This window comes from Pseudochaenichthys georgianus, chromosome 15 (assembly GCF_902827115.2).
Source record: "Pseudochaenichthys georgianus chromosome 15, fPseGeo1.2, whole genome shotgun sequence".
Taxonomy (NCBI): Eukaryota; Metazoa; Chordata; class Actinopteri; order Perciformes; family Channichthyidae; genus Pseudochaenichthys; species Pseudochaenichthys georgianus.
The window spans coordinates 21400662-21420227 of NC_047517.1; the positions used below are offsets into that span (position 1 = coordinate 21400662).

The window sequence follows — 19566 nt, forward strand, 5'->3', positions numbered from 1 at the left end:
GACCTCCCCTGGTGAAGGCTTTTTACTTTTTGAAGGACCAGTTTTTGAATTTCCTCAAATAATCCTTGTAACTTCAGAGAGAATCATATGTCTCTGCTGTCTGTCAAGAAGGATTGGTGATTAAAGGAAAACCATTTCAGAATAAAATATAAATAAATATATATATATATATAATTCTGAATCAATACTGGTGAACCTTTCCCTCTTTTTGCTTGAATAAATTAATTCTGGGAATCTTGAGAAGGTCTGTTTAAAAAGTTTTTACTAAATATGTTTCTCTCAAAAAAACAAACACAAAATCATCTACCTCTTCGAAGAAATGGGTAAAAGGTGTTTGGTGGAACATGATTGTATACGTTTATCGGGAACAAATATCAAGACTGCTGACTTTAAACAAGCCATGTCAATCATGTTTGGTTGTGCTAAATATTGAAGACTCTTAATAGTAAATAGTAATAGGAATAAACATAGATCTTATTTGCACAATAAAGTGAAAATGAAGAAAAGAAGTTCATCTTGTTTTCAAGTGCAGTATCAAAGTGGATAATATCCTTTGTATATGTTTGTATTTGTCTGCTGTAAACATATTGTACCAGGGGCAGTATCATTGTATTTGGCACAGAAAATTACATAATAAATATACATCCAAGGAGTTACTCTTATGCACTGGTCGTTACTGCTGCTAAATTATTCTTTTGTTGCTTTCAGAGCCTTCGTTCCACTTGAGCCCCCACCTGGTCAGAATTCCACCCAATGGGAGAAAGTACAATACCTTTTTGAAGAGCTTGGGAGTAGCCGTAAGTACAGCCTCTTTTTGGAATTCTTCACCCTTTTACAGTTGTTGTTACAGCGACTTCATCAGATTGTCTTTCCTTTATTTATTGTGTTATCAGATACATTTATTAGTTCAAAGTAACATTTAGCGATCCCACTATTCTTCTAACCGTGTACTTTCTTGCTTCTTTTTCTCTTTCATATTTTATTCTAGCAACATTGACCAGTGTAAAGTCTACAGTTTTAATGGGGAGTACATTTGAGATGGGTTGACATAGCAGACGAAAAGAAAAACAAGTTGTCAAAAGAAAGGGCATATTGGGTGAGGTGTGTTGAATTTGAAAAAACTTCAACTCATGCACAAAAAATTAAACTCATCCCACAGCTTTATGACCCTAATTAATCTTATTCTTCAACGTGTCAACTGTCAGCTAACTGCATGTTAGATAAAAGAAACTTGTTACATCATGCGTTTATTTATTCATGTTCACCACTACACTTCTTACGTTGATTGGTAATTATTTAAGCATTCATCTTGCTGGATTTTATTTGTCAAACATCACAGGGCGTGATACTGATGTCAACAATACGTTTGGGCTTAACAACTCGTAGTCTATTTAAGAAACTACCGAACATGAGACTCACAAATGTTATTGTCAATTACATGCTTTGGATTCCTCCATCAATTCACTTTACCAGCAATAAAAAGTGACTTTATAGCCTCAATTTCAAAGTGCAGTAAGAAATTCAATTTGCCAGTTATAATCATCTGGTAATGATGGTTGACTGTGTGATCCCAACACTGCGGAAAGACCCTCCTTGAGCATCTTCACTAGTTAAACGGAGCATTGCCAAATATGGACTCCTAACAGTCTTCTGGCCTTTTGCCATCTGGGGATCAAGGAGGAAGTTGAACCATCTGCCTGTCCTCGGCTCAATAGTGGACCCCTACATGCTCTCCCTAACCTTCCTCCTTTGGCACGGGGGGAAATAGCTTGGGTGCTGAGCAGGAAATGTGAGGATCATCCCCCTTTCTAATTCCTCATCCTTTCCCCTCTCCAGATGGGGGGGTTAATTGAGTAAAGGAAAGGCACTTTTGCCCCGTAACCCTGCTGACTGCTTTGCAACGCTGGTTCATTAAGACCCTTACATCTCTTTCTTTAATGGCTCCAACATAACACTGTTCCGGTGATGCACACTCCGTACTGGCAGGTCTCTTTTATTCAGACGATGTCTCGGCCCTCGGGCTTTCTTCAGGATCAACAATCATTTTTGAAAGAGGCCTTGGGGCCGGAACATCATCCGAATAAAAAGACATGCATATGGAGCGGCAGTGTGATTCACTGGTGTGCGTTACCTTTTTTATACACAATGATCCAATGAAGCCTAGATGTTCTTTAGATCAGTAGCTGTTATTGTTGGTATTCAACAGCAGACACTACTACACTCTTGCATTTCCGGGCCATGCCTCAAGGTTGGAGTAGAGTGGGTGGGAGTCCAACTTTAACTTGTAAACGTACTTGGGCAAGAATGACTGCGTATGCTCATTATCAGTGTGAAAAGAACACATAAACTCACACTGACCGTGAAATATCAACGTGTACTGTATATCCTATGTGTTTGAGCAATTCGTAAACACATCAATTATTTCTAGCAGTGTTTCTTTCTCTCCTCAACCCCCATACAGAAGATAACCATGGGAATGCAATATAAGCCCCAAGTTATTCTGTGTTTTCCTGTATGAGCTCTTCTTGGTTTGAAGAAGACAGCTCCCATGCCACAAAGAGTATCCAACCATCTCTGGTGGGGTCCTGGAGTTTGTAGTCCATGTTGAGAATTGGGGTTGAAATGTAGTTTGGAAATGAACTATAGTTCTAATCATAAATTATGAATGGTAAATTAATACATTTACAAAACCTGGCATGCCATACACAGTTGTGTTTTGCTAACTCGTGTTTTAAAATAGCATGGGTAAAAAAATAGAGGCCATTCGTTTATTTTAAATGCATTTGAGGCTTCAGTTGACAGATGCCTAGTGAGGGGGCTGACGTGACCCTGCTGATCTCATCTTGATGGATCGTTTGACAATTCCTGCTGTCCCTCAAAGTGTCCCTCAACTGTGGGATTAAAGCTAAAATATGTCCAAACTATGTTCTTAAATACAAGCTAGTATCTGACCCTATCTTTTTTTAAATGATTTGACATCTTTACCCACACAGGGAACAACGAATTATGGCTCTCAACTTTCTCAACTTTGCTAAAGGCCTCCACATGCTGTTTTTTGGCAATATGTGGTCATTTCTGCAGTAAATGTTATCCCATCCCATGATCGTAAAGCTTCATTTGACTTGTTTTGATACTTCTATCATTACACAGTATGGGTCCGTGCTAAAGGAGCTCCTTAATTAACACCTCTTTGTACAAGCATGCACACAAGCCTGAAGGGCTATACGCAGCTTCAGATAAGAGCACCTCTTTGCTGCTGGATTCAAAACTGTTCAAATGTGGAAGCCCCACCGATAATACACCATATTCCCTCTGTATAATCCCCGGAAAATCTGCTCAAGGCGACCAAGAAGAGTGGCAGCAGATATCTATCCTTTGCTTTGTGCGGAGTTCACAAACAGAATGTCCTCCATGCAGAACAAGGAGCTATTGTCTATTTTACAAAGCTCACGACTAAACAATAGCAACACAATCGCAGTGAAACACTCGGGAATAGGAAATGTATTCAAATTGTAATGTTCAGCCCAGCTGTCGGACTTAAAAGTTTTCCTTTTTGCATACAATACAATAGGAAGCAGGCATATAATTTATCTCCATTTTCCACCTCTTTGTTCCGCTGCGTGTAAATGCCTCTAAAAGAAAGTGATAAATGTTATAAACAACACAAAGTGTACAAGCCCTGAATACGGACTTAATATTTTCAATCAAACGCCGCTGTCAAGGAGAAAGGTAAGCAGGGAGCCACCTATGGCCGTGCTGACAGGTGGCCCGGGCGCGATGAAGATGCTGCTGTGAGGATGCAGGATATCTATAAAGGGACAACTGTGTATCTTTTTGCGTGGAGCCCTATAACAGGTGGGAGCTTGACAGGGGATTGAAGCAATCAGTCCCTCCATCAATCCCTGTCCTACAACTCCAACTCTGACAGCTGGTGTGACACCTACTGTTGCCCTTGCCTGATGGGTGGTCCCCTTTCTGCCTCAATCAAAGGTGACACACATCATCTCCGCCTATATACATTGAAAGACCCAGCTGTTACCCATCATGATCAATGTATGAAATGGCAATGATGACAAAAAAGTGAACCATATGTGTCTCCAGAGGAAGACTTTGCTACTGTGCTTTCATTAAAGGCGGATTTAAAACCCAAGAGCAGAATACCAAGACGATGCCTTCTCTTTGTCCTTGTGAATAATATTCCTCCCAATTGCCTTCAAGTAAACCAATCCTGGGAGTTTTCACTGAAAGAACATTAGCAGGAAGGTGATTTCTTTGCAGTTTCAGATGGGTTGTTTTCTTGGCAAGAAAAGATGCAAAACTATTAATTTTTTAATTTCTTGTTAAACAAAGCTTTGAGGAGATGAATTGTCTTTCACAATTATTGGGACTCCGTAATTACATTCAAGACATAATTTCAGAGATCAGTACACCCAAATAACAAAAAAAAATACTTTTCGCACCTACCTCAAGGATATCTAGCTACCATTACTGCCTTTGCAGAGGTTTAATGAATTCTGCAACAATTTAAAGAGCTAACCTAGGGACTACCAACAGAGAGATTTAAAAAAGAATCATTAAAATGTAAGCAGCAGATAAAATGATACCCTGCTCTCCTCCCTGGATCATACATGGTTAACAATGCCCCAAAAGATTCTCCTCATCTAGTAAATGTGTACATCATACTCGCACTGGGATGGCCCCAATAATATCACTGACATCATCAAGGTCTTCTCCTAAGACAAAGCCTCTCCAGGGCCACAGAGAACATACAACTGTTCACATGCTGAGTACCACCTCACATGAACACTAAAAGGACCTTCTTCACAGTGGAGTGTCCACCTAAACTCACACACAATATTTTAGGATATCTCAAAGACTTTTCTAAGGATTTTAATTAGTATTTTATAAAAAAAAATATCAGAATCAACCTACCTAAATTATCTATCTAAATGATTTCCACCAGAATGTTCCCATTGCACTGTGTACAGAAGTGCGTCAATGTTATTTCAGAAGCATCTTTAGAACTGACAACAAACCCACACCTGACTGACATACGGCCAAAGTGTACACAGTACAAAAGGCTCTTGATAGATTATGCATTCAGCAAAGAGTCCTTTGATATTTCTTTCAGAGGCCAAGGACACATCTCTAATGGCTTTCCTGTCGTTCTTTTACCTGCAGATGGTCTACCCGCTCTCTCTTTCTCCATCAGCTCCTTGACCTTGATTGGCATGTTGGCAGTGATCACTTACACGGTGAGTTGGGACCTGAGACAAGTGTTGATGTTGTTTCATGTGTTTTAATGGAGCTATATCTACTCAGTGGTGAAGTCAAATCATCCAATGGGATGTTTTCCAAAAACGTTGCCAGCCCAGTAGCTCAATAGAACATCTGCGTATCAAGACTCATCAAATGTTTAAAGTATTAAGAAAGATTCATTTAACTTATATTTTCCGAAGTGGAGCTGTCAGGGCTAAAAAAGCATGTTTTTGACCAAAAATGTACTTAAGGTGCAGTGCAGTTTCTTAAAGTTTTTCCTGTACAATTGGTTTCTCACCTTCTGAGTTGAGATGTACCTGGTGATGGAGTGGCCTTTCAGTATTTGTAATGCCTTGTGATGTTAGAGCTCTGGCATTCAATTGCTCACACTACTCAGACTGCTGTCTTTCACCTGAGCGCCTGAGACTTTTGCATGATGAATGTTGTGCACCCTTCACCGGCTTATCTACCACTTATCAGCCGTCTATCTATAAATATATATATATATATATATATATATATATATATATAGATCCACCTCAGTGGCCATTAATATATGCCTATATTTTGATTCCCTCAGCATTCTGCACTTTTTCAATTGTTTTCCTATATCAGAAAAATTGACTGCTGTAACACTTCTTAATGCTGTCCATTTTTCATAGCTGTTATCTTGGTGAATACACTGTGAATATTCCCTGTGGGTGGGGGCACTGGTGCCACTGTGGGAGTTACACAGAAAAGTGCCTACTGGGTAGAAATATTAAAAAAAAAGTGTTCCTGTATAAACCCAGAGAGTGAGAGTAAAAGTAACAGCCAACCCCAATCTTTCCAGTTTCTGTGGAGCTCAAGGAGTCCTATTTGACAAATTACACAACAATTGAGTGTGGAACTCGTAATGAATAATACGCAACCGAGAAAAGGAGGTTGTAGAACGAGTCTCGCTTAAGGACATGCAATCCATCTCCATTGGGACTGTGTCCACTGTTCTCTAAAGGGTGCATAATTACCCAGTGCATGTTGGAAGTGTTCTCAGATTTGCACTGACCCCTTGTTGATGTTGACTCTGCAAAAGCCCTGTAGAAGTCTAAACATCCAGTGCGACTTTGTTTTTTCTTGTTTTGATGAAGTCAGTCGAATAAATCAAGCCTTTGGGCGACAACAGCGTCTCCATTATTCTCACAGAAACAAGTGCAGAATCTCTCTTTATCTCACTTTGTGTCCTTTCATCTAGCTTTTTTCCTCTCTCCTCTGTCTTCAAGCGGCGAAAGTCTTTTTAGTTGCAGCCTACCCATATTTGCAAAGAGCTGTTTGATTTATTATTTTTTATTATGTGTTACTATTAAGCCTGATTAACTTCATGGAATCTTAGTGACAGGTATTATAAGCAGCGGAAATGTTGTCCATGACTCCTGTGCTAATTTATCACGACTCTGCGTACAGCACTTGCCATCTTCACCTAATGCAAAAAACTCAGTGATGTAAACAGTATATATCAGTGCAGCCCAGTGCACTTAAAATTAATACAAAGTGAAACAACTTTGACATCCTTTTGAACTTTTTATGCCATGTTCTCTTATGAGAAAGAAGGAGCATAAGAGAAACATATTTGTGTAATACATATTTGATCAAACAGAGATATCCTGTTGTAAAAGAAATGTGACACTGTTTTGATTTGACTAGGCTTGGTGTATGTCTATCCATCCTTTTGCTAAACTTAACACATTATTTTAACAGTTTGAATACTAAATGTTTCTATTGGGAAAAGTATCATAGATAATCAATTCACCACTAATAATACAATTAGCTTGTTGTCTGTTACAGTGTTACAGTGGCATACTGTTATTACAGTTTATCAATTAGAGCACAGCCTTAATAATAATAATAATAATAATAATATATTTAATTTATATAGCGCTTCTCATCTGCCAAGACAAATCTCGAAGTGCTTCACAACAAGGGATACTGATACGCTTTGAGATAATAAAAGACAAATAATTGTAATAATAATAAGAAATCAAAAATATAAAATAGAGTACAAAAAATAAAAGTCGGAGATAGCGATTAAAAATGGCAGTACTCCAGGTGTACCGTGCTCAAAGTTTATTCGAAGGCCTGCCGAAAGAAGAGGGTCTTAAGGCCGGTTTTGAAGACCTCGGTGGAAGGGGCAGATCTCAGCTGATCTGGGAGGGAGTTCCAGAGGCGCGGGGCGAATGAGCAGAAGGCGATAATACTATAATTATACTCTAACTCCAGATAAAATACATAGATTTATTTTTCCACACTATATAATTAACATACTGTGTTAATCATCAGAGTTTTCATCCCTACACTTTTAACTTATAATAGATAAGGAATAAAAGTGAATTAAAGTACACAGAAATATTACATTTTTCAAAAGCATTATCTGATTGTGACTTAAAAATAAAGTCCTGTTTAGTCACTAAACTGTTACAGTTGGTGTGTGGTTTTATAACTAATTGTTTAGCACCTTTCAATCACTTTGAGCAATAGCAGGTAACATAAATGAATAGGTTGTCCCTTAAATAATTTGAATAGATATACGCTTTGTATTGGATTTGTGATGAAAGCCTTTGTCACCTAATAATGAGGCTGTCATTTTTTAATGGTGATGAGTAAGTAACTTGCAATGCCTATCTATAATAATAGTACATTTATTTCCCATCACCTGGGATGTTTACATGCATATTCCTTCTGTATTGTGATCAGATTTTACCTGAGACATAAAGGTGGTGCATTATGTGAAGTCCTTTGACTTTATTTAAAAGCTAGGTCAGCGTATGACTCTCACATCTCTCTCTCCCGTGGGCCTACCTGTCTCTTTCTCTTAAATTGCCAGCCGGTAGATGCTGATCTGAAGTTTGGAAGATGAATGTCTGTAGATCTAATCAGAGGCCCTGAGACTGACCTGGGAAGATGTTGTCTCTGAATGAATCAGAGGGTGTCATTAAAATGTATTACTTACTATCAAATCCTTTGATGCTTCGTTTATATAATTTATATTTCTTTAGCACTTTTCAACTGAAGTTAGACATTGGATTTCAAATGAAACATGGCATGAAAGTTTCACTGCAGTATAATTGTTTCATCTCTAGTTTTCAAAACTTTCAAAAAGCAAAATACAATTGCCTAAAAGGGAAGGTTTAAAAAAAAAAAATGAACATGACAATCACAATAACATTCTGAGGTGGCTTTTGATATGTGGTCAAATTGAAGTCATTCAGGATTCATAAACACAATTTTATGGTAGAGCGTACGTACATGGCATGCGCTCCTTTCTTGTGCCGCGTGTCTTGTTTTTGGAATGTTTTTAAGACTCAAACAAACCTTAAATGTTCTAAAACCATTCAGCGCAATGCGTCAAGTCACACAGCACGTCAGTATTACTCTTGGTCCAGGCATCCAATCATATCAAGTAGAAGTTAGCCTTTACTATTTTCCCACCTCCTTACTGTGTTGATGCTAAAATATGTGGTTTGAACAGTTGGACAGTGGAAAATGCAACTACAAAACACTAGGTCAAGGCAAGGCAAGGCAAGGCAAGGCAAAGCAAGTTTATTTATATAGCACTTTTCAACACAAGGCAATTCAAAGTGCTTTACAAAAAATGAAAGACATTAAGAAAATGGCATTTAAAATCAGTCATTAAAAAGAAAGAAAAAATACATGGATAAAAGTTACAGTGCAGTCTAAGATATGAATAGTTCAATTAAAAGCAGCAACAAAAAGAAAAGTCTTCAGCCTGGATTTAAAAGTAGTAAGAGTTGCAGCGGACCTGCAGGTTTCTGGGAGTTTGTTCCAGATATTTGGAGCATAATAACTGAATGCTGCTTTACCATGTTTAGTTCTGACTCTGGGGACAGAAAGCTGACCAGTCCCTGAAGACCTGAGAGATCTGGATGGTTCATAATTTAGCAGGAGGTCAGAAATGTATTTTGGGCCTAAACCATTCAGTGCTTTATAAACCAGCAGCAGTATTTTGAAATCTATTCTTCGACACACAGGAAGCCAGTGAAAAGACTTCAGAACAGGAGTGATGTGATCCACTTTCTTAGTGTTAGTGAGGACTCGAGCAGCGGTGTTCTGAATCAGCTGCAGCTTTCTAATCGATTTTTTTAGTGAGACCTGTAAATACACCATTACAGTAGTCGAGTCTACTGAAGATAAAAGCATGGACAAGTTTTTCCAAATCCTGCTGTGACATTAGTCTTTTAATCCTAGATATATTCTTTAGGTGATAGTAGGCAGATTTAGTAACTGTTTTAATGTGACTGTTGAAACTCAGGTCAGAGTCCATGACTACACCTAGATTTCTGGCTTTATCTGTTGTTTTGAACATTGCAGACTGAAGCTCAGCGCTAACTTTTATACGTTCTGACTTGGCTCCAAAAACCATTACCTCAGTTTTATCTTTGTTTAATTGGAGAAAGTTCTGACACATCCAGTCATTGATTTGTTCAATGCACTTACTCAGTGTTTGAATTGGAGCATAGTCTCCTGGTGAAATTGTTACGTACATGTGTGTGTCATCTGCATAGCTATGGTAACTTATTTTGTTGTTCTTCATTATCTGAGCCAGTGGTAGCATGTAGATGTTAAAGAGAAGAGGCCCCAAGATGGAGCCTTGAGGAACCCCACATGTCATATTTGTCAACTCAGATGTGTATTTACCTATAGAAACAAAGTTGTTTCTGTCCTTTAAGTAGGATTCAAACAAATTTAGAACTGTTTCCGAAAGTCCCACCCAGTTTTCCAGTCGGTCTAGTAATATGTTGTGGTCAACAGTGTCAAACGCAGCACTGAGATCTAATAATACTAACACTGAAGTTCTGCCACTGTCTGTGTTTAAGTGGATGTCATTGAAGACCTTTACAAGAGCAGTCTCAGTGCTGTGGTTTGGAAGAAATCCTGACTGGAACACATCGAAACAGTTATTTAAATGCAAAAAATTACTCAACTGTTGAAAAACAACTTTTTCAATGATTTTACCTAAAAATGGGAGGTTTGATATGGGTCTGTAATTGTTCATTACAGAAGCATCTAGATTATTCTTTTTTAAGAGCGGTTTAATGACTGCAGTTTTCAGGGCCTGTGGAAAAATACCTGAGTGAAGAGATTTGTTTACTATAGATCTGAGGGCATGCAAGGCAAAACATCTTTGAAATCCTGTTGGAATAATATCTAGGCAGCAGGAGGAGGATTTCAGAAGTTAAATAATGTCCTCTAGGTTTTTATCATTAATCTGATGGAATTGTGTCATGGTGTTTGAATTGATTTTAAGTGGACACAGAGACAACACATTTGCTGTTCCTGATGCAGAGGCACTGACTGCTTGTCTGATTTTCTGAATGTTGTCAGTGAAGTAGGAGGCAAAATCATTGCATGCCCTGTTGGATAGAAATTCAGAGGCTACTGACACTGGGGGGTTAGTTAGTCTGTCGATGGTAGCAAACAAGGCACGTGCGTTGTTTTTGGTAATGATGTCAGAGAAGAACGATTGTCGTGCGTTTTTCAATTCCAAATTATAAAGGCCAAGTCTCTCTTTATAGATTTCAAAGTGAACCTGGAGATTTGTTTTTCGCCACCTGCGTTCAGCTTTTCGACATTCTCTTTTTTCTATTTTCACGGTCATGGCCTTTCTCCATGGAGATATTTTCTTGCCAGACACTTCCTTTACCTGCGTTGGAGCAATGGCATCTATAACATTTTTAATTTTTGAATTAAAATGATCTACTAGGTCACCCTATTATTAAAATACAAGTTGGAGCTTGACGACTGCTTCAATCAATTGTTATCACACATTTGATTGCCTGGTTGCGCACGCAGTCCCACTCCACAGGCACACCATGCTGTTTTTCTTGAAAGTGCTTTACCAAGGCACTTGTGAAGTGACCGTACCTGTAGTGATGTATTTCGGTGTGTCCAAATCCATGGTTTTCTGGAAGGTTTCTTGTTTGTTTTTTTATCAAAGGCTCACATGTGCAATTACTTTATGATTAGCACACCACTGATTATAATGGATCATTAAGCTTACTGCAATTACTGTAATTAAAGAAGAGGTCATAGGTCAAACTTGGTACAATGTCTTTAGAAACCCAAAAGAGCGCACTTAAGGTTCGAGAAGCATGGAAGGCCTTGTCAGAACTGCGACATAGTTTGATTTTTCAGCTGTAGAAAAATTGGTAAAATTGCTTCCGTTAATTTAAACCTTTCATTTACACACAGCCAACCCATGTGAAAGGGGGGGGGATCAACATAGGGCAAGTTATTTACTGACTAAAAATGTGTGGCAGTCTCTTCATTGGTCACTGACAAACCAGAGTATTCCTTATTACTAAACTGACTACACTATGTCTCAAAGGTTATATAGGTAGATGAGATTTAGTGACACAGCTGCTGGAAGGATACTGCAGGAAACACGAGTTTGAAGCTCATTCATACAAGAATACACACTAATAAAGCTTCCATTGTTATCTCTATTAACATACTTAGTACATAATACTATAATGACCTCTTAAGCTAAAGGTTTTGATAACGTTGGGAAAGCCTCTTCTCTCTCCGTCCTCTTCCCTTTTGACTCCACCCCCACTAGAATAAAGAGCAACACTGAGGAGGCATGTGTAAGAGACCTATGTCCATCTAGTCTTCCCTCTTCCCACTCAGCAGTCACATGACTCTCACTGAGTGATTTCAGCCACTATATCCACTCTCAACCTACACACTCGTCAAGTCACACACACTTTACTCCAATACAAGCTATATCTGGTAATTATTGACTACAGTGGGTTTTTAAATAACTTTAAATGTCCAAGCATGATTATATGTCAACTAACAATGTGCACCCCAGCATAGGGACACCCGTGGGTTTTCTTTTTATATTTCTCCCATGTAGTTGCAAATTTGAGCAAAGGGAAATGTTTCTCTTGGGATCTGGGACAGGTTTTCCTTTTATGAGTGTGTTTGATATTCGGGACATGCTCCGGCCTTAAGAGCTCCATGATTCATTGCAGGAGGCGACACTCGCCCGTAGCAGAGATCCACTGCAGAGACTAATAATAGTAAAGCCTGACTTAGTATCCCATGCGACTCTCTTAATGCTTCCTAACACTCAGAAACTAGTAAAAGTTGTTTTAGAAAAATATAGGCTCTGACATTACAGCACTTGGAAAATAGAATAAAGAGGACAGTGACAGGGCTTGAAGTGTCTCTGCACAGAGGGCCACTTTGTTTTATTATCAAGCCGTAAAATGGCACTTCTTGAAGTTGGTTAAGGCAAGGCAGCGCAGGGAGAGCAAGAAAGCACAGGCCTGTTGCTTTTATTTTCATTTTGATTCATTATACTGTTTCCCTCATTTGAATTGAAGTTCAACATCCCTCCCACTGAAAGCTGAACATGTCTTTTGACTTTCGTGCACATATTCTCTCTGTGTCTCTCTTTGCTGTCACTGTTTTGATGTTCTGTGTATGCCTGGTAACCATTGTTTATTATTTAAGCATTTATCTTCAAAAAATAACATTTAATTTCAATGCATGCCATTCAACATTGATGACCCCTGGATGCCCCTCCTTTAACCCAGATACCTCTCTCTAAAATTCCACTTATAAAAATGTGATTAAATCCTGGATAGAGGATAGTGCTGTCACATGGGGGCACTGTTAAGCTGTAAATTGCATCACAGCAATATGAGGCAGTGACTTCCACACAAAATGGTTGCAGCAAATTCACCAATAAACCTCAGCACAATTATAGATTCCACCATTTTAATCCTTTTTCCTCAACCAAAAATGACATGGCCCAGCAGGCCAGTAACTGTACGATACCCTGTGTTTGTTTGCTTACACATTTGTCGTGTTTCCTGCATTGTGATGGTTTGTCATCAAACAGGCGTAAATATGTGTGGGTGGGTGCATGTGCCATATGTGCCATTCCACTCTGACGATACTGTGTGATTATAATAGTAGTTTTGCTCTTGTTTTCAGGCATACGGTATGTCTGTACTGCCTTTGAATCTGATAAAAGGCACACGGAGTGTGGTGTACGAACGCCTGGAGAACACAGAGGACATTGATGATGTCGAGCATCAGATAGAAAAGCTGAAATCCAAGGTTGGTATCTCAGATGGCACATACTGCAATAGTGACATAAGTCATGCGATCACTTAATTGAACAAAACCTAGAAGTGAAGATTAATAGATCATAAGCAGATTTATTAATAGCAAATATTCCAAAATATTTGAACAATGCTTGCTGATTCTCCTCTGCACTGTGTATGATGGGTGTCTACCTAGTCATGCGTTTATAGAGGTAAACATGCATCATTCCCTCTACTTCATCTGTCTGCAGTGTCCCTGTATTGCGTGCACTCACAGATGCTTTGCATTGTGCTTATCAATCCCCCCCTCAAATGAAGGCAGCACAAACAGGGACACACGTGTACACAGGTCTATGTGTTGCTATTAGTTGCCAGGGTCAACGTGAAGCTAAACACAAAACAACATTTGTCACAATGCACAAGTCATTCCTTCGCTATATATATTTATTGAACACAGGGAATGTTTTACAGATCAATTGCATAGTAAATACAAAAAGGAAAAAGTCCAACATTGAACATACACAACATATTTTGCTTAAATTATTTGAATTTCAAAAGCCAACATTCTTACTTGATGATTTTATTTTCTGAAATGATAGGTAAGGTGAAAATGAGATTTGTTATAACTGAACCTTATACCTTATTATTTTATATTGATTATATATTTCTTATTGAAATGTATTGAACATTTCTTGTACAGTTCAACATTATCCACACCAGACACTCCAACTACAATAGATAATACCATACATACAACCCATTGGTTTTCCTTTAAATATGTATGAATTGACATGTTTGGTTGTGTGTCTGTGTTTTGTCAGTGTGAAGACGGACGTCCTCTCTCCTCAAGGGACAGAGCGAACCTGCAGGAGCTGGAGGGCAAACTGCAGGTCCTCCGGCGCAGGGGGAGACACCTTGACATCGCAGAGAGGAACTGCTGCACTAAAGTGGGCAGTGCTCTCAGACCTTTAAAGGTGAGTCTACATAATGAAATTGGGTCCATTTAACAGAAGTGAAATATATTTCTTATATGAACTGTATTTTATTGTCTGCACATGAATATTGGGTGGACTTTATGTATTGTTGCCTTGTTTTAAGTGGCACTGTTGTGTTATTGATCAGAGGTAGGTTAAGGCTGCACAATAAACCAAAGCTAATGTTGCGTTTCTTCACTATAGTTGTAGTTGGATTCATGTTAAGCCACGTATCATGCCGTTGTTCGTTTTTCAACAACTTCAAAATCTTTCTCCTTAACTTCTTCTTTGTGCTCAAGTTCTAACCTGGACTGCTCTAGATTTACTTTTAGTTCTACTTTACACAACCGCATATTTACACGATTCTCACGGGTAGTCTCCTCACCTAATTTACTCTGAAGTCTCTCAGGGAGTCTCACATTTCACAGGCAAGATCTCACAGTTCCCCTGGGATCATTCAAAACAACTTTTTTGGGTTGGGCCAACCCATACTTGGACCTTTTATAAATGCAATTTGAATATCATTGTGCCCATATTTAAAAGTTGCAAAAGGGGGTGGGATAGGAGCTGGTTTATAACAACACTTGCTTTAAAGTTAAAAAGCAGTACTACCTTATATCTACTGGCCTAGTCCAGGCAGAAGAAATCTGTATCCTCATCCCTAACCACCTCGTTACCATGATGCACCAGCTGTGATTATTAGCATCTTTGTAGTAGTTTTGGCTTAAACAACAGATTAGAATTTTTTATTTAACAAAAAATACCCAAATTTATTTTTAAATAACCCAGAGACTGTCTTGACCAATCTTTGAATAACAGAATAAAGGCTGATCATATCTGCTTGAATGTGATGTCGGTGGGTCAGTTATTTATTTTTCCTTTAATGTGTTGTACTGTATCTTACCTGTTTGGATTTTTCTGACAACAATAATATTTTTATCCTCACACACTTCCTGCTTTAGCTGTTAAATTCGTATAAAAAGGGTATTGGGACGACATGCTACTTTAATGACTCACCACACAACACCCAGCGCTCATTCACATTTAGGTGCATTGCAACTATCTGAGCAGAATAGCATGCGTTCTTTTTGTCCGTTCATACATGAAGTAAAGGCATTGCAAAGCCAAACTATTCATTTTAAAACTATTTTTGGGATTTATCTGTGTTATGGACAGGAACAATTGTAACATCGTGCTCCTGGTTCACATTTTCCTCCCACTGCTATTCATTTCCCAGTATTTGACTGCACTAACCCAGCAGCAGCAACCCCTCAGTTAAAGACAAACATTTTAAACCAGTGTCTTTAACAGTTTGTCTTTAACCGAGGGGTTGCTGCTAATGACAGTCCCCAGACCCAAATGTGAACATTAATGAGTTGGGAGATTTATTTACTGTATACTCAGGCACTGGTGTAGAGTGATAAGCCAAATGATTGTGATTTCTCCAGAGCAGTTGCACCACCATTCCTCCGACACATGCTGTCCTTTTCATATCAACTCTGGTGGTGTGCGAAAAGGACTTCTTGAACATGCAGATATCTACAGTTCAAAACAGCTTGGACCCCAGAGAAATAGCTACTGTGTTTTGGATGGGATCATAACAAAATGCTTTCGTCTTTGCATTTTCCAATTTAATAGCCAAACTGTTTTTGCATGACAAAGATATCTCTTCTTTTTGCATTTGTTTTTTTGGATTAAGAAGATGAGGCCAGATTAATCAGTACATTTAATTACTATATTTTCCTTTGTCTAGCCAAATTACTTTTTAAATTGTGTTTATATCGAGGCAATATCAAAATTAAAACAAAGTGTGTGTTGATTATCCATTCCTTGATTGTAATTGATGCTTAACTACAATCATTAAGTAATGTTTGTTCTTAGCTAATTTGTTTGAAAGATAGTTTTTTATTGTAATCGCTTTAGACATTGTGCTATATGTCACTGAAACATATATTTTAAGTGTACTACATATTCTGTTCACCTGTTTTTAAGTTCCTTATGGCTGGTACAGGATAAACATATAATGTATTTTAGCTATGAAGCCCCCCCTGAAGGCGAGCAGTTGATTTTTGGCTGCCATCCACCTTGCGCCTCCCTGGTGTCCCCCTCCCTGCTCTGTGTGGACTGTGCCATTGACCCCCCACCCCCCCGTCCCTTCAGGCAGCAGTGCCAAACTGTGCCATATGGTCTCTCCTTGACAAAAGACATGGAAGAAAGGTTATATTTGCTGACCCTGTACAGTAGATGCCTTTGTAAACATACCTCTTCCTAGGGCTGCTCGGTTATGGCAAAAATCATAATCTCGATTATTTGTGTCAATAATTGATATCACGATTATCCATTTACTTTGAAAACATCCATTTATTGAAAAAAACAAATGTGAACAGTATGTTTTTAACAGTTGATTACCATTAACTTTAAGTATAATTCAACTGAAAAAACAATAAAATAAAATAAATGTATTAAAAAAAAGAAAATAATTGTTTTATTTCGATTATGTTGTTTTCATAATCGTTGCAAGCCAAAATCGTAATTGCGATTAAAATAGGATTAATTGAGCAGCCCTACCTCTTCCTTTATCCCTGTTCTTCAGTCATTGGGCTCATTATGATCCCTGTTCGTTTGTTGGGGGAACATAATCACTGCTATAATGGATTGTTTTTTGTTGTTTTTTCTGCAGATAACGCTGGGCATTTTCTTTATTCTGGTTGCACTGCTGTTCACTGTTGCCCTGTTCATTTCAAAGTAAGTCATAACACAACAATTCAAAAGGCAGGCAGTACGGCACAAAATCAACCAACAGTTTTCTGTTCTGCTATGTGTAAATCTGGACCCAAGTACACGTGTTTAAGTATTTCCGTGTGTTTCAGTTTGGATAAAGCTCTCCACTCTGCTGGCATCAGCTCTGGGTTCATAATCTTTGGCACCAACATCACCAACCCTCTGAATGAACTACTATTAGTATTACAGCCGGTGAGTATCCTCTCATCTGTCATGTCACAACGATGATTATCCTCAATTAAGATGTGCTTAAAAACATATTTTTTTGTTTCCATCATCATCTTCCTCAATTAAGCATAATTCCATCTGTTCAAAAGTGTATTTGCTTTAATGTAGTGCAGGTGATCTTTTAAAATAACAAAATTTCAACAGCAAAAGTGGCTCCATACATTCAATGAGTCATATGGCTTTATGAAACAATTAGCAGTTTGTCACTCCTAAATATGCTCTTACAGTCACCACTTAGTCCAACAATCATAAGGTAGCAACATTACAGACAGGGAAATGATACCCATATTAACTCACTATTGATTTTGCTTTCTGATATCAATTCCACGGGAGGAAGGCTGAGGGAAATGAAAACACCATTAACACAGCTATAAGTCGGAGCATGGTAAATGTTAAATGGCAGCGATACAGAGATAGCAGGATAGTTACTACAGAAAGACTGTTTTCATAAACAAGCTGTTGATCTGATTCTGAAACCACTTATTCACAGTGATGCAGAAGTTAGTATTTAAAAAACCTATTGTCATTGTAACTTCCACGAAGGATACAAATAATAGTAAAACCCTAGAGTACAATACAGTGTTATACAACAACAACCTTGCCTCCTTATATTTTATAAATAATAATGATGATGACATACTTTGCCTAACATCACCAGGCTGTCTGTTTTAACTAATCTAAAACCACTGTGCGCTTTGCAGTCAAAGGGTCAATCAATAAAGTTTCATCATTTACATTTCTCTGTAAACCACAATTGGAAACCTAGGAAATAAAAGGTGTAAAAGTATAGTGGAGTATAACAAAGATGAATGTAAATAAGGTACAATAAATCTTTGCATCGCCCATAAATATTCTGTTTTGCCATTTACAATATTTGTGTAATTTTCATTAAATGATATGTACGGCCTCAACGTTTTGCATGGATGTCTGATGAATGAACCACAATGTATTCCTTCGCTTTTCTTGACTGTTGTGTTCTCTCCAGTTAAATGTTATAATCATGTCTATTTCTCTATAAAGTTTTGATTTTAGCATTGCCTTAGAGTTTTTAAAATGTGAACTTTTGAGACAACATTACATCAGGACCTTTTCTTCTTTCCTCCTGGTCTGCTACAAGACATCGGACGCTCTGTTAAACTTAGTATTCCACTGCCGAGTTTAGAGGAAAAATTGACTGACAGCTCAGACATTAAAGAATGGCCTCATAGATAGTGGCATTGATTAAATGTCTACAGCCAGTGTTTAGAAGTATGACCTTGATATCTAAGAAATAAGTGCCCCATACCAAGAAGAATGGAAAACTGCATAGGTATCGGGTTTGAGGTTAAATCAGAACATGAGAGAACATAATTGGTGTAATACTCACACGCACTGTGCTAATTCTAAGGTTAGGTAAAATAACCAACAGGTGCTTGGACCAGCTCGATGTGCTTTAGACTAATTTGCCTGGAGCAAGTGTAATGGATGTAAGTTGCTCTTTAACAGCTCCAAGCGTCCCTGAGAGGAAACCAGCCATTAACAGCAATAATGTTTACTTTGTGAGAGAAATAGCTGACCTTCTGTCCTTGTGGTCATAGGTTTTTCCACTGGACTACATCCTGATCACAGTCATCACCATGTACTTTGTAGTGACCTCCATGGCTGGCATTCGCAACATGGGCATCTGGTTCTTCTGGATAAGGGTAAGCAAAGGCCTTATATTGTATTAGCCTATAAACGTACCACCATATCAACATTAACAATATGTTCTTGTTTTTCAGCTGTACAAAATCCGACCCAAGAAAACTCGCCCCCAGGCTCTGCTCTTCCTCTGTATGATTCTTCTCTTGATCGTCCTTCACACCAGCTACATGATCTACAGCCTGGCCCCACAGTACGTCATGTATGGCAGCCAGAAATATCTCGTACAGGTGAGCAAAAGTGAAGTCAATTCCCCTTATTTATGGTTTTTTAGTGTCATCAATAATTGCCAACTCTGAGGCTCTAACGACGTCAGTGTCGGTGGGTTGAAACCACTTTGATCCAGCAGCATGGTCTCTGCAGGCTGGTAGCAGGGCTTTCAGACTCTTGTTCTTCTTGTGTTTTGTCTGTCTGTGTTAGGAGACTGGGCTCTTACTGTGTGGATCTGTAGAACGAAAGTATAGCCTCTGTGTGAACTGATGTCGCTCTGCATTCTCTGTGTGGGTGTGTTTGCATGTGCTTTAGATTCACCC

At 38.5% G+C, this 19566-nt stretch overlaps 1 protein-coding gene across 1 annotated transcript in view; it reads left to right on the forward strand.

Moving 5' to 3' along the window:
• Nucleotides 1-19566, forward strand: part of lmbrd1 (LMBR1 domain containing 1) — a 59500-nt gene that overhangs the window by 26751 nt on the left and 13183 nt on the right. Inside the window, exons 6-13 of the mRNA XM_034100867.1 lie at nucleotides 709-797; nucleotides 5182-5255; nucleotides 13258-13383; nucleotides 14192-14344; nucleotides 17025-17089; nucleotides 17215-17317; nucleotides 18931-19035; nucleotides 19114-19263. Of these exons, the coding sequence (XP_033956758.1) occupies nucleotides 709-797; nucleotides 5182-5255; nucleotides 13258-13383; nucleotides 14192-14344; nucleotides 17025-17089; nucleotides 17215-17317; nucleotides 18931-19035; nucleotides 19114-19263 (865 nt within the window). The remainder of the gene's footprint in view (nucleotides 1-708; nucleotides 798-5181; nucleotides 5256-13257; nucleotides 13384-14191; nucleotides 14345-17024; nucleotides 17090-17214; nucleotides 17318-18930; nucleotides 19036-19113; nucleotides 19264-19566) is intronic.